This window comes from Phaethon aethereus, assembly GCF_964289735.1.
Source record: "Phaethon aethereus genome assembly, chromosome: 21".
Lineage (NCBI taxonomy): Eukaryota > Metazoa > Chordata > Aves > Phaethontiformes > Phaethontidae > Phaethon > Phaethon aethereus.
In genome coordinates this window covers 2,118,143-2,133,481 of record NC_138597.1, presented here as the reverse complement: position 1 = coordinate 2,133,481, position 15,339 = coordinate 2,118,143, and the positions used below count along the sequence as shown (strand labels likewise).

Sequence of the window (15,339 nt, the reverse complement as noted above, 5' to 3'; positions counted from 1 at the left end):
CAGAATAAACCACGGGAAACTGGAGCCCCGGCGAGTCCCGACAACCACCCCGCTCCACTGCTCCGGTGCCGCGCACAGAGACGCTGTCAGGATGATTTATGAACGGTGTAAATATAACTCCAGAGCCCCGGCACCTCCACCCCCGCTCGCCCGAGACCACCCGTCACCTCCTGCACGGGGCAGCTGCAAAAGTCTGTGAGCCAGACGATATGGGGGGAAAAAACATGGAAAAACCCTTAAAATCAGGGGGGAATTTAGGAAATCCTGAGATGCTCTACAAAAAAAACAACTTTCCGAATGCGGGAAGCTCCCTGGGAAAGGAGAAAAAGGGAAGCAGCAGGGGTAAAAAACCTGGAAGAAAGGGGGATTTTGCCGCGATAAAAATAAAAGCTGGGTTATTTTTTTCCCCTCCCACTCTCTCCGTGGTTTCTTGGGGCATAATTTGCTCGGCCGCCCGGTGTGCCATTCCCTCGCTGAGGGCTCCAGCAGCCCTCCGCGCAGGGGGGATTATGCAAATCCAGCCCCAGCTTGCGGAAAAGTGGGTTAATCCAATATTACCGAGTGGAAAAGGGAAGGAAAAACCCCGTGGAGATGGCAGCACCGGTGGAAGGAACACCGTGCAAAACGCCTCCTCCCCGAAACAACGGGGAGACGAAGCCAATTGCGAGCTGCAATTTGGGACGGGTTTCGGTTTCTATTTTGATATTTCTCTGCTTGCAGCCCCTACACACCTAAATACACCTATTTATAGCAAACAGCCAGCACCCCATAGAAATACTCCCGTGCACACACCACGCTCCGGAAAAAGACAGTAAAACCAAGAAAAAATATCTCACAGCAAAGGGCGGCCGCTTCACCCCAAGCCTCCGGCTCCGTCAGCTCTTTCTTTGCCTCCTCCGTGAGTAAATGGATGAGGAAAGAGCCGGGTTTTTTTTCCCCACCCTGGAAAACTTCTACGTTTTCTCTGATCATACCACTGTGTGGGTTTTAGTTGTGTTTGGCAGCTTATCCTGAAATTCCCTGGAGAAAGCCAAGAATACTGCTCCGGACTGTTATACCGGAGGCTGGATCCAGGCTCGGTGCAGACGGCAGCGACGCTGGCGGCGGGGAGAAAGCTGCAGCCTCCAAACCCTCCTTCCCCCCAAAAAAACAGCTGCTTTGCTCCAGAGCAGCATCCCGCATCCCTGGGAATTGTGGGGACAGGGCTGAGAAGGGGAAAAGCTTTTGGGGGAAGCTCCATGCTGAGCTCTCCTGGGAAGAGCCCAGCACCGTTGCCCAAACACCTTCAATTCTGCACAGCGTCCCCCGTGGCACGAAAATCGCCCTCGTTTCCCTAATTCCACACCCAACGTGAAAATCCTCTTTGCACAGCGGTGCCGACCCCGGCTCCCGGCTCCCAAACCCCATCCGGCGCCAGCCCTTCGCTGCAAACCCCCCAGCACCGAACGGAGCCCGCCGACCCCCCGAAACCAGAATGGAACGCCTGGAGGAAGCCCCCCGGAGCCCTCCAAAAGCCCCTTTTACACCTCTCCCCCCAAGCCCGCCCGGGTTTTCCGTTGTACAGGAGCAAAGCGGGCGGGTGGCTTCGCGTCCCCATCCCCAACGGCAGGGAAGAGGCAACGGCATCGCTTACCCGGTACCAGACGATTTCCCGCATCTTCCCATCCGTCTTGAAGTTACATTTCAGGGTGACGGCGTCTCCCACCACCACGGGCGGCAGTGGCTCGATGCTGACCGTCAGGTAGGCTGGAATTAAAAAAGAAAAGGAGAGAAAAAAAAAAAGTTTAAAAAAAAGGAGAAAAAGAGCTGCTGGGGAAGGATGGGGCAGGGGGTGAAAATACCGTTCTCAGATGGTTTTATGGTATTAATAGCTCTGCCATAGGGAGCAAACGCCGGCTGCATCCCACGTACGGGTAACCCGCGGGCAATCCTTGCAGCGATGGATTTTGGCCGCTCCCAACGCACCAAAACAAAAGGTACCGGCTGGGGAAAATCCTTCCGGACCTTATTTACCATTTATTTACTTATTTACGGCACAAAAATGCGAGGACCGACCGTTTCGCTGCTCCCCTCTCCGGCTTTGCAAAAACTGCCCACGTTTGCCCGACTAAACCCTGGGCGCAGGTTTAAGGCTCAGCTTGGTCCCTGGTCCCACCTCTCCCACCTGCAAACTCAAGCCCGTCCTTCCTACGAAGGGGTTCTCACGTTGGGGTTCTCTCCCCGTGGCAGACCAAATTCCCGTGCTTGCTTTAAAACCCTCTAAATTTATTCACTTCTTACGGGAACGGGTCCAACAGATTCATCAGAGGACGTGCAAAGCCCAACGCGTGGTTTTACAGCCCAGCCTTGGCCAACAGCCTGCTGCTTCCCCATCTCCCCTGCAGCTAGACGCAGGATTTGTCCTGGTAGCAGAGGGAAAACCGGAGCACGGGTGGCTCTGGCCGTTTTCTCCCCGTTTCCCCTCGATTTGCTGCAAAATCATTGCAGGAGCACGGAGCAGCCAGGGTCAGGAGGGCAGGCAGTTGCATTTCTGTTTGATTTTCTTCTATTTCCTCCGTCTGCTGGAAGATACCAGATTGGCAGCCTGGCAGATCCGAGCCTTTCTTTAGCATCCTTGCCCCAACCGCGTCCACTTGACACCGTCTGCAACCAGGGCACCCCAAACAGCCCTTAATACACTGCAAAAATCCATTATTTTTTTTAATTACTGCTCGCATCGGGTGGAAAAGCGATACAGAAAAACCCCAGAGCACCTGGAAAATGGGAGCAAGTTTGGAAACGGGGCTGCAGAAACCGAGACTCCTTTGCGGAAGATCCCCTGAAAGAGGGGAAGGTGATTTTATGCATCCCACAGCCAGCGATTCGAGGCTTGCATCCCTTGGAAAACAAGTTGCCGGTGTTTTTGCAATAAATCTCAGCCGCGACCCGCGGGAGAACACGCCGCACGCACGTGTGCCGGCGGCGAGAGCGAGGCAGCGTGGCCCGGCGTATCGAGCGCGGGGCTCTCGCGCTCCAGCCGCCCTCTCCGCGCTGCTTTTTGGAGGGGCTGCAAAAGCAGGTTTGCAGCTGCTGTCGGCTGGATGCTAGGAAATTTGGGAAAGAAAAAAAAAAAAGGGGTTTTTTTTGGCGGTGGCTGAAAGGGTGCACAGCGGGGGGGGGTTAATAATGCCCCTTTGCAACCCCAGCCAGACGCTAACGGTGACCCAAACCCTCGCCAGCAGCCGCGCTCCTTCGGGGCCGGCTTCATTTCCAGCCTCCCTCCTCGCCTGGACAGGCTTTATTTCAGCACGCTAAAGCGGGGATTAAATCCTCGTGGCTGCCAAGGCAGCACGCGGTCCCCTCGAATTCGAGGCTTTGCTGACACAGAGGGGGCGATGGGAGGAGGAGGAGGGATGCGAGGAAGGTCAGGCGAGGTTTCGCAGCAGGGGCCCCGATCCACCCCCCTTTGGCTTTTGACGTTTCCGAAAGAGGAGCAACAGGCACGAAAGCAAAGGGGGGGGATGAGCGAACGGATGAGCACGGTGGCATCTGCCCGAAGGAAACCGGGGACGGATCCGCGCCGGGGACGAAGGCTCCGGCGCGTGCGGAAAAGCTCTTCATGGAGCAGCGTTGGGAGCCGCCGGGTGAGACAACATCCCCCTCCTGCCCCCGGCGGGGATGAGCGGGGCGGTGACATAAAGCCGGCGGCGGGTGACAGAGTTACGATCGCCTTTCCGTCACGAGTTGTCGAGGTACGGGGGTCCCCGGCTCGTACCCGCCGCGTCTCTGGACGGTTTTCCGCCCCTCTTCCCACGGCACCGCGGCTCAGACCCAGGAAGCCGGAGCCAGGCGTTTCGGTGGTGTCTTGTGGCGGTTGGTGGCTTTTTAAATCAAAAACGGCCAAGCTTGGGGTGGCCCCGGCCACCCGCCTCCGCTGACGCGCAGCAAATGCGTTTACCCCAGCGAATCCCCCCGCAGACACCTCCCCAGCCTGCAGCCTTTAGATGGCTCAAAAAAGGCCAAAAAAAGGCTTTTTTTCTTTTCCTCTGCTCCCTCCCCGTGCTGCAAAACCACGCTGAGGTATCAGCTGGGCTGCAGCCCACCGGCTCCCACCTCTACGCCCAGTAATTCGGGCTTGGCTGTGCTGGGAGAACACCAGGTCCTTAAAAATACCGGAGCATAACCATGGGATATTCCTGCGCTTTTCCTCCTGAGCAGGTCCTGCGTGGCAAAGCCGGAGCTCTGGAGCTCTGTGATTTATTGTGCCGGTGCCGTGGGGGACAGGGACCCCGCAGAGGGCTGACGCCGGAGCCCCAGCGATGCCTGGAAGGGGATGGAAGGTGAAAACCCACCAGGTCGAAGGGCATTGCCCGAATTCAGAGCAAAATTAGCCCAGAAGATGGGGAAAAGGAGGCGGGAAAGAGCACGAGCAAGAGGGAGAGCCGCGAGGAACGGATGCGCGGGTGCCCAGAGGAGCCAGCCCCCAAAATGCTAAGGATGGGTGTAGGGGAGGGGGAAAAGCGGGGAAAATAAAAGCCAGGTGCTGAAAAAAAATCAAGCAGGAATCCAGATGGAGCCATCCAAAACCTGCTGTTTTGCGGCGCCTGACATGCGAATCTCATCCCTCGTCCCCTCCTTCCCTTTGCTTTCTGACAGAGGAGGACAGCGATGTGTCACCCATTCTCAAAATCCCCAGTTTGGTCCCTTTTTTGGATTTACCGGGGAGGAGAAACCAGCGGTGAGAGGCAGTGCTGAATTTTAAGGCCTTTAAAGAGGGCTGAGCGCTGGATTTGCACCTCCAAAGGAAGAGCCCAGCCCAGCATCTCCATCATCCTCCGCATTACCAGCATCCCGAAGGCAGCCGTGAACCCAAAAGCTCCTCTCCTTCCCCTTTGCTCTGTTTAAATAAGACATATTTCATAGCAAAAGCTGTGCCGGGCCACCCTCTGATTAGATTCTGACCTATGGAAATTCAGCCCTGTGATGAGATTGCATCCCTGGGGAGAAGAGAGTATTTTTGCTAGCGAGCAGTGGGAATCCTTGTGACATCCGGGGGGGGGGGGGGGGGGAGAGAAAAAAAAAAGGGGAGAGGGAAGGGAGAGATAAATGAAATGTCCTTTTAAATCAGGAGTGACACGTTAATAAGAGGAGCGCGTTGCAACACGCTCAGCGCTTTCAATTAGGAAAGAGCCGCGGGGGAGGAGGCCGGTTTCCGCCCGGGCCGCGCAGGGGGAGGGCGCGGCTGGACGTTTCCACCCAGACGCCGGCGGAAAGCCCCGACTCTGCCCCGCTTGAGCACCCACCCGGGCTTTTTGGACGCCAGAGCAGCCGGCCGCCCCACGGAAATCTCCCGGGACGCAGCACGCGCGGCTGAACCCCCCTTCCGAAAGGCTGAGCCCCCGCTCCGTCCCGTACTGCTGAGGAGGGGGAGGCTGGGTGGGCTGCTCTCAGCACCCCTGGGTGCCCTTGGAAACCTTGAGGTGACGGAGCCTTTCGGCGTGTCCCGGCATCTCAGAAGAGCCCCTCCGCGTCTCCCCGACGTGCCTGGTACCTTTTAAGCTACGTCTAAACGAAATCTCAATGTATTAGTAGTGCCCCGACTCCTCGCCTCCCAGCGCTCCCCAAAACGCGCACCTCATCCCGGCGCCGGGCTTCGCCCCTGCGGGACGCGCCCCCGAGCTCCGGCCGGGCCCCGTCCCGGCATTTGGGGCCGGTCGTCTGGAAGAGCGGCGGCGTTTCCCGGGCTCGGAGCGGAGCGACGCCGTGGGACGGAGCCAGAGGAGAGGGGACACGTGGGGGCGCGGCCGCCCCACCGGCCCCCGACGCGTGCGTCCCCCTCCCCATCGCTGCCCACCCACCCCCCACCCCCGGAGGGAGGGAGAACGTTAGCACGTCGTTAGCACGTCGTCATTTTAATCGGTTCGTGATCAGCGGCGCTCATACGTGATTCACACCAACTCCTCCACCGCCTTCGGGCACTCGCTCTTCCGAGGATGGTGTTTCGGGGTGCGGATACAGGGCGGGGGGGGGGGGGAAGAAGGGACCAGGACCCCGCTAACCAGCGCGGGGCTGACGTGCATCGTTTTGCAGGATTTAAGGCATTAGCTGCTCGAGGAGGCACTTTGCTCCTTGCCGAAGAGCCGGCTGGGATGCTAAAGGACTGCAAATGGCCCCCCAAAAAAGCAGGGAGTGATCCTGCTCCCCATTCCCAACCGGAGGAAGACGGTGGCCGGCAGGAGGGGAGACGAAGGGCGCGCGAGGGTCCAGGGCTGTGCGCGGAGCCCCGGGGACAGCGGCGGCCCCCGCGGCGGCCGAGGAGCGGTAACCGCACGCGCTTTGACGCGCAGCGCTTCGCGCCATCTTGCTCGTCGAAGATGAGACGCCAGCAGTCGCTCCCGTCCCCGTGGGTGCGGCAGACACCTTCTCCCTCCCTCGCCGGCTCCGGCGATGCCTTATTTACGATATTCCAGCGCGATTTATGACTGTAACGTGGCGCTGCCCCTCCTTGCTCACCCGTGAGGGCCGCGAGGGGCACGAACCGGCGAAGGATTCGCATCCGTATCAGTGCAGAATGGCCAAATTTTGCTGAATCTTGAGCTTTTTCTCAGTGCTGCTGCACTGATTTTTTTTTTTTTTTCTCCCTTTCCTAATGGAGGAATAAGTGTTTTAACAGAGGCTTGACAGCAGCAAGTGGAATGGGACGTGGCAGATGGAACCAGCATCGCGCTTCCACGGGAGATGGTCCTTTCACAAAGAAAAAAAAAAAAGGGTTGGGGGGAGCCCGTTTGTGTTTCTAAAGGCACAAAATGCTCGAGTTTAGCTTGAATTTCCAGCTTGTCCTTCAAGAAAACCAAAAGCCGAGCTTGGGCAGGGCTGAGCACGCCCAAGCCCACCACTGTCCGCTCAAAAATTGGGCTGGCTTTTGCAAAACGGGGCTGTTTTTCATAAAACCATGAAAACCGGCATCACCCGCTGCGAGGAAGAGCCCTGCTGGCAGACAGGAAATTGTATTAATACTGTGTAAATAGGATATTAACAGGCCAACCAAACAATTAAGAGCCGGTAATTAAAATTCATCTTCCTTCACACCACGGTGTATCAAAGTACAAACATTTAATTAGATGCCTCTTACCTCATCCATTTGCATAAGTGGGAGGAAACACTTCACAGCTGTACCTCTAATTATTCTTTATGGGGGGTGCTGGACCAAACCAGCCCCTAAATCCTTAGGTACTGCAGAGCCAGGGAGTAGACATATAGAATACACAGGCAGTAAGTACAGAATATGCTTTGGCACACGTTTCTCCAGCTAAATAGGACGCAATAGGCGTGTTGAAGCCGACAGGTCCTATGGATACGTCCTGTGTCTTGTTATCTCTCTGTAACGTAAATCAATGATTTTAATCAATATATTGATTGAGCGTGGTCGGTTTGGCCTTTCGACCCCTTTTAAGTCAAGATTAACTGAGGAAACCACTAAAGGCAGAGCATCGGCGTCAATGTAGAGGGACTCTTCATCAGAGCTGCTGGGGATAGAGAGATCCTAATTTTGTGATCAAAATCTCTCAAAATTACAAAATGATGAAGCTTTACTGGTCAGATTTTACCACCATGTCCCAACCCGACACTTTCTGCTTTGTTTCGAGGTGTATAATGGAAAAACCAAAACCAATTTCCAACAGTTTCACAATGCTGGTGCCAAAACCCACTTGAGATGGGACTATTGAATATCGCCCACAGCTTTCCTTTTTCCCTCAAATCCTGGATTTCTCCTGTTAAAAAAGTCCTAGCCGAAAAGCAAAAGAAATGCTGCCTAATTTTGTGCCGTGCCATGGTACCCAGCATCACTTGCATGCAGCCCTCTTAGCATCACAGAGAGCATCTTCAACTCTGAGCAATCACGTAAGGGCTTCCCAAAGAGTTATGTCAATATATCTCAAGAAAAATCGATTTTCAGTCCAGTTTTGTCCTCATTATGAACACTACAGTCATTTTTACATTCTTAAGGGCAGAGATTAGCTGTTATATACCAACGCCTTTAGCTAAGTCCTGGTATGGTGCAGCAACACCGTAGGCTGGAGAGAAACAAAGAGCGAGGCTTAAAATGGATCATGCTGGGCTAAAAACATGTTACAAATGCTTTGGCTCAGCGGGGTTTTCATGCGCATCAGCACAACACTGGCACGGTGAATGGCCTTGGGCACAGAAAGGGAGAGTTTGGGCCACTTTGGGCATGCCAATGCAACGGGTCATTGGGGTTGTGGGAGCCTCGGGATGCTACAGCGTCTCCTTCTTTATCTCCAACTCCCATCTCCTGCTTCTTCCCCATCTCCTCCCGCATTTCCACCTTTCCCTCTCCTGTAACTCTTCGATCAACTACTCAAGCACCAGCTCTATCCATCACCAAGCGCCGGCTAATAAAATAGATGTAAACACCAGCTTTGTACAAGCTCGTCGCCACCTTTGGTGCGTGTCTCCCGACAAACAGATCCGCGGCTGATAGAGCCATCCATATCAGCTACGCGGCTTGGGCATGGACTGAAACAAAACCCGACTTAACGTCTTCATCGCGCCTTTTCTAAGCGAAGGCTCATCGGCGAGGCTGTTCCAGCTCATTGGAGCACAAGATGAGAAAGCCCATTTCTAGCTGGGATTCTTTTACTCACGGCGCCAAGTTAGTGCTTGTACTATATCTCCGTCAAGACGTTCGCCCAAAATCCTCGGGAAATCAGTTGTTCCAGCAAAAAAATAGAAGTTTTGAGGCAAAACGGCCGGAGCATTTGGCTGCAGCAAGCCTGTGCCTTGCTACAAACACCCACGATGACCTCGGATGCATTATTTGGATGTTCAATGGATCCCTCAACCTAAAAATCAGGCAATTTCCCAGAAACTCAGAGGTGCATCGCTGGTGGCGTAAATCCTGAAGTCATGAAGCCAAGGTCCACATCCCGCCCACCCCGAGAGATGTGAACAACCGCAAAGCCAAATCCACCAACTACAAAATGAGAGATGCTCCAGATGGTGGAAGAGTGCCAGTTTGGGGGTGAATGTAAGAAAAAGGAGGCTTGGAGGGAAGGAATAGTCACTGGACAACGGGGAGCAGGAGGATCTTGGGGGCATCTTACTGGGATGAAGGGGAAATACTACCCAAACGGAAGGTGGTTCAACACCCTCAAGGCTGAGGATTGATGTTACCTCCAGATGAGTGTTTCTCTACATCCACACGCATGGAGAAAGACCAGAGACCCAACCAAACCCAACAGCCATTTGGGAAAAACCCATCCAAGCTCAAAACTCCATAAACCAACCCCAAAAAAGAGCAGTCAACATGAAGGTGGGTCTCACCCCACACAGATTATCAGCAGGGTTGTGCTTGCTGCACCGATAAGTCTTCTTGATATATCGTATTTCATTAGCTGCTACCAAACCCTCCTGCAGAGGCTGGGAAGCCACGTACATAAATTATAGATTGAATATTTATCTCCCGCCGCCACGCAGACGTGAAGTATGTTTAGCAGCATTTACTCCAGTGCAGTAAAATTTTATTTATAATTTCTCCCCCCCCCCACGCACTGCCGGCGTGCTCAGCGCATCACCGGAAAGCCAACGGCTTACGTCGCACACCTCCGTCTCCTAACGATGCTGGCGTGGAGGGGGGAAGGAGTATATTTTACTACCGCATCTTCACCCTACTGATATTGCCATTAAAATATAATGCTTTAGCACAGCGCTGAAGCGCCTGGCTGAGGTTTATAGCCGCTAAAACTGGTGGCCGCGACCTGCGATGGGTCGTTGGGTTTGGTTTTTTGGAACGGGAGGATGTTTGTCATACATTGCTCATCAGTCTTGCTCCCTTATTCCCATTTAGTTGTTATTTAAGGAGTTGGCCATCCTGGGTGCTTTTTTGGGTTTTCAGGGTCCTAGATGATGTCTTGTCCTGGGAAAGGAGGGAAACCTAGTCTGGCAGTGCCAAATTCCCTCGAAAACCCAGTGGCATCGCTGACTCGGAGCAATGGCTTTGCCGGCACCTCTTGGCCTCTCCCCAGCTGCGCAAGCAGCAGCCGATGCCAAAACGAAGCCCAAAACGCACCTGGGTCAACCAGGGCCTCGGATGCCCCATTTTTTAAATGCGGATCATGCTCTTCATTTGCATGTCTGCATATATGCAAATAGGGGCTGATCGCCTGCAGAGCAGCCTGCCATTCATGTCGATTGAAAAACCCCGCACCAGCTATTTAAGGCCGAGTCCTCTAAACCAACTGCACCCCGATTTTATTCCCATCCCACGAGCTAAAGCCAATAGATTTTGGCAAAATGAGGTGCAACGGGTGGGAGATGCCACCCGTCCCCGTGCATGCTGCACTGCACCAGCTCTAAGTACTCATCCCTCCTCTCTCGCCCCAAATTTTCCCTTCCCCAATTTAGCAAACCCAGCTCCTGCAGGGTTTCTCGCGCTCCTGGGGATTTCCTCCACAGCAGCTGGATTTTCCATAAAGCTTTCCACCCAAAACTGCCGACACCCCCCTGGCTTCAGCCGGAGCGGTAATTCCCTCCCGCACGCCACTTCTGCTAATAACTCCCAGGAGAGATTTGCTTTCTCCTTTTTCTAATAGCGCCTCATTGCTGATCCTAATTAACCTCGAGACCTGCTAAAAAGCCCCAATTTGTTCTTATTTTACTCCGTTATCGCTTTACCAGCTCTCCTCCGTGCTGCACGGTGCGGTGCGGACCGCTTGTCCGCCCAGTGCGGCGACGGCACGCATTTCCACGGAGACTTGCAGCAGGGTCTCGTCTTTCCCCAGCAAATCCCAAAGTCACCAGACGAGGAATTTTCCTACAATCCCACTTTTGCAGAGCAGGAGCGATCGCCGGCCACCAAACTCAATGCAATGCCTCCAGGATGGTACAGCACCCCCCAAAAACCTTGCAACAGAGCACGATACCTGCCCAACGCCCGGGCACGATGTGGGTTAATGCTCAGGGCTGGGATGCCCAGGTGCCCTGCAACGTCAGCAGCCTCCCCAGGGCTTGCGCAGGTGAAAAATTCACCCCCCTCCGCTTTTTCATTATTTTTAATCGAGTGGCATCACGGCGAGGGCAGCGGGATCTGCTCATCTCCAGCAAAACCCCACCCAGGGCAGATGCAGGGTTTAATCCAGAATTAAATGTGGCAGGAGAAGGAGATACTGCGTCGTAATCCTGCTCTGCAAAGGATTGGAAACGGTTTTTGGGAAAAAAAAAAAACCCACAAAAAACCCAAAAAACCACAAAAACCCACCAGCAAATGTCCGGAGTCCCTTTTCCAGCACCAGGCTCAGCTTTCCATCCCAGCACAGAAGAGATTCCCCATCAGTCGGCTCCCTTCTGGCATCTCTCCCCATGTCGGCATCGGGGAGGCTGCCCCTGAGCACGGGGAATTATGGAAAACCTCCCCTGGGATCAAGGGTCTCATCTTCAGCCAGCGCCGAAAGCGCCGCCGCGCAAAAACCATCCCGGAGACGCAATTCCTTAGTAAAAAAGCCAATTATTGGTACCCAGCCTGGTTTGTTAGAGACCCAGGCTGAAGCTGACGGATTAAATACAGATGTCGAAACCCAGGGAAAAAAAAAAAGATGCCGAGCCCCTGGCAGAGCCCAAGCCGCTTCTCGGAAAAAGCGGGGAGGGACCTGCCGGCAGCAGCCGAAGGTTTTGCTGCTGCTTTGCCCTCCGTCGGGGTGAGGATCACGACACCCACAGCTAATTGTTGGAAACCACAGCCCGCAGCGTTAATCTCGGCTGGAGCATAATCCCAGCCAGGGTCTATTTAGCGGAGCTGGAAGCAGCTACTCAAAGGATGCCACGGGTCCCGCTCCGTGCCTCAGTTTCCCCACTTGCAAGGGGGAAAGCAAAAGTCTTTCCAAACCCATCGGAGATCCAGCAAAACCCCATCCCGGAGTAACAGCGGGGGGTTATTAGAGGGGCTACTCCTCTGAAAAAGAAACCCAGTTTTGAATTTTCCCGTCTGAAACCCCACAATCCTCCCTAAACCTTCTCTTTTTCCAGCTTTAGCAGGAGATACGCAGGCTTGGGGCGGGCAGAAAAGGGGGGAAAATAATTAATTTCACCAAAGAACGAGCATGAGGATTTGGGTTTAGATGCTGCCATCAAGTTTCCCACCCATTTAAGAGTCCCGGCAAGGTGCCGGCGGGGTTTTGCCGTGCCAAGGCGGCCGAGGTGGCCCGGGAGAAGTAGGTGACCATGACCCAGATGATGAATTTGCTTATTTATTTCTCTATTTGCAGGAAATCCAATTATCCCCTATTTTTGATTGGTGACAAACGAGGCAACCATCGATTCTCCCCCTCCCTGGGTGTCTGCTGTGAGCGATCTCTGCCCGCACCATCAATTCCTGCGCCGCGTAACTGGAAAGGGATTATCAGTATTTCCCCCCCCCGCCCCATTTTCCTTCTGAACAACTTCTCCAAAGGCACAACCTCGGGCAGAGGAAGAGTGAAAATAAAGCCCGGTGCCGGGCAGAGCTGCCAAGCGCTACAAAATCCACTTTTTTTTTTTTTGTAATTTAGGGACTGACACGCAGCTCTTTACCCCAAAAATGGCCTCAGGGGAGCCGGGGCAGCCAGATCGGTGCCGTCGTTAGCCGAGCTGGGTGCTAAAGGGCACCCAAAGCCACCCGGCTCCTTTCCTCCACCGCTCCAAAACCCTCTGCGCTCGCACGGGGAGCGCTCCGGAGGCAGCCGGGGTCTTCCACGGGTGGTACATGGGGGAAGGGGATGGATAGACAGAAGAACAGAAGGATGGAGGGATGGATAGACGGAAGAACAGAAGGATGGAGGAAGGGTGGCATGGAGGCATGGAGGAAGGGAAGGACAGAAGGGGTAGACAGAAGAACAAAAGGATGGAGGGATGGAGGAAGGGATGGACGGAAGAACAGAAGGATGGAGGAAGGGTGGCATGGAGGGATGCAGGAAGGGAGGGACAGAAGGGATGGACGGAAGAACAGAAGGGTGGAGGGATGGAGGAAGGAGTAGATGGAAGAACAGAAGGATGGAGGAAGGGTGGCATGGAGGGATGCAGGAAGGGAGGGACGGACAGACAGACAGTTGGGTTGATGGGACAGATACCTACATTATACCAGACACAACCTACAGGGATTTCCCGCTACAGGCCTTGGCACTGGCCCCCCCCAAAAAAAGCAGGGCTGCTAATTTGGAGCTACCCTCTTCTCCCCGATCTATGCTCCGTGATTAATAATCCCCTTGCGCTCCCAGTAGCGCCGCGCTGCTAATAAGATTAAAACATATCTCCCTCCTCCAGCACCGATGCATAACGCTGATTTGCTTCCCCGCTCTCACGGAGAGGATGCACACGGCTGTCACCTCAGTCCCCGTCCGTCCCCGCGCCGTTGAGAAATAACTGCTAATTAATACTTTTCTGTCTCCCAACTGCTTCCAGATATGCCCGGCTATCAGTATTTGTCTGGCTTTTTGCCGTTGATCTCAAAGGCTGGTATAGAAAACTCCCAGCCCCGCTCGCCGCTTGACCTCCGCAGAGGGGATGCTGGCGTTTTTGGGGTCTTTTACCCCAAAACGGCGATATCCCAGAGGTCCTCCCAGCCTGGGCTTGATCGCCCTGAGACGGGGCAAAGCCAAAAATTAGGGGGAGGCTTTTCCAAGCATCTTTTCACGGGGATGTGCTCATCCCCATCCACAACTCCACCTCCACGGGGTGACATCTCCCCGTGCCTCCGCTCTCCCTCGTCCACCCCTGCTCCTGCATCCTCCTTCTGCAGCCTGACTTCACATCCCCAAGCCCATCTGGATGCGGAGCATCCTTAGCTAAACCAAACCAGGAGTCTCCGCCAGGAGACCCCGGACCGGACCCCTACAGCCAGGCCAAGCGGTCGGATCCTTTGGGAACAGCAGCGACGGCAGCAAGAGCTTGGGAGGGAGGGAGGGAAAAAAAACCACCCAGCAGAGCCTCTGATCTGATGAATGTGGCAGGGGAGGCCGATGCTCTGCTTTTAATAAAACATAACGAAGCGTAGGATCATAAAATATTTCCTTTAATTCAGTGCTCCCGCGAGGGTGGGTAATAGCGGCTGGGTAATGCGGTAGGCTTTCCTCGCGGCTCGCCGGCGGGGAGAGCACTGCTGGGGTTGGTAAACAGCCCGTTTGCAAGGCTGGAAGGGCTCTCCTTCCCATCCCCATCCCGCTTTGGGGGGCAGAAAGGTGGGGGGCTGCGCACACCCCCATCGAGCCAAAGCGCATCCCTCCCGCTGGGCGTTTTGGGGGGTCCCCGGACCCCAGAGCCGCATCGTTTTGCCGGGACGGGTTTGGCGGGGTGGAAAAAGGTCAAAAAACAAATCAAGGAGGGATGTTCAAGTCCCATCCTCATCCTCAGCGAGTACACGGGTGTCTGAGGACGCGCACGTTGCATATATATATTAAAAAAAATAAATATATACACATCTCTGAGGCGGCGTGGCATAAGCGATTAACATTCTCGCGTTAAAAATCTCTCTGCATCTGCTTTGTCCTACACCCGGCACTAAATATAACCATTCAATATGCTCTCTCCCTTCACCAGAGAGATAAGGCTGTTTAAATAAGCCCCTTTCAATTTTAGTCGGGTTGTTTTCTCGCAGCAGGGAGTTTTTAGCAGCTCAGGAGGCAGAGGAGGGTGGTCCATGCAAACAAACCCAGAGGCACGAGCATCCCTAACATCCAAGCGCCCAAATCCTGCCCCCTCCAAATCGCTTCCCGCCACGAAGTCACCCAGATGTGGCTTCTCTCTTTAAAGAAAAAAATATTAGAGAGACATTTCTAGGAGCAGAAGGGTTTAATTTGGAAGCCGGGCTCGCCCGTGCTCCCACGCCGCTGCTATAATTACAGCGGTGTAAATTCGCTCTCCGTCAGGAGGAAACCCAACTATCACCAGCCAGTTTGCATACATCAACCGCTTGCAAAGAACTTCCTCAGAGGAGCCAAAAAAAGAAAAAAAAGCCATAATAAGGCAACAAGATGCAAATATAGCTTAAAAAGAGCCATCTCGGCCAGCACTTATGGAAAATATCTCATTATCAAGTTGCAAGGGGAAGATGGCCCGAGCGAAGATGAAGCGCTGGAGGTTTTTCTCCGTGAAAGATGGTCTGTCTGGAAGCCGAACCAGCAGCATTATCACCCAGCCTTGTTCCTGGTGGTGATACATCTTTTACGTCCTTTCTGGAGCAATATCTACCCATTTTATGGTGCTTCTCCGTCAGCAGATCTAGTCCGTTATTCATCCTACGTGGAGAAAGCTCTGCTCCCCAGCACCTTGCTATACGTATTTTGGGGTGCCAGGCAAGGCCAAGTTTCTCAG

At 54.2% G+C, this 15,339-nt stretch overlaps 1 protein-coding gene across 1 annotated transcript in view; it reads right to left on the bottom strand.

Moving 5' to 3' along the window:
• IGSF21 (immunoglobin superfamily member 21) overlaps positions 1 to 15,339 on the bottom strand; it is a gene marked incomplete at its 3' end in the record, with an annotated part of 39,400 nt that overhangs the window by 16,299 nt on the left and 7,762 nt on the right. The window contains exon 2 of the mRNA XM_082009453.1: positions 1,634 to 1,746. Within this exon, the coding sequence (XP_081865579.1) occupies positions 1,634 to 1,746 (113 nt within the window). The remainder of the gene's footprint in view (positions 1 to 1,633; positions 1,747 to 15,339) is intronic.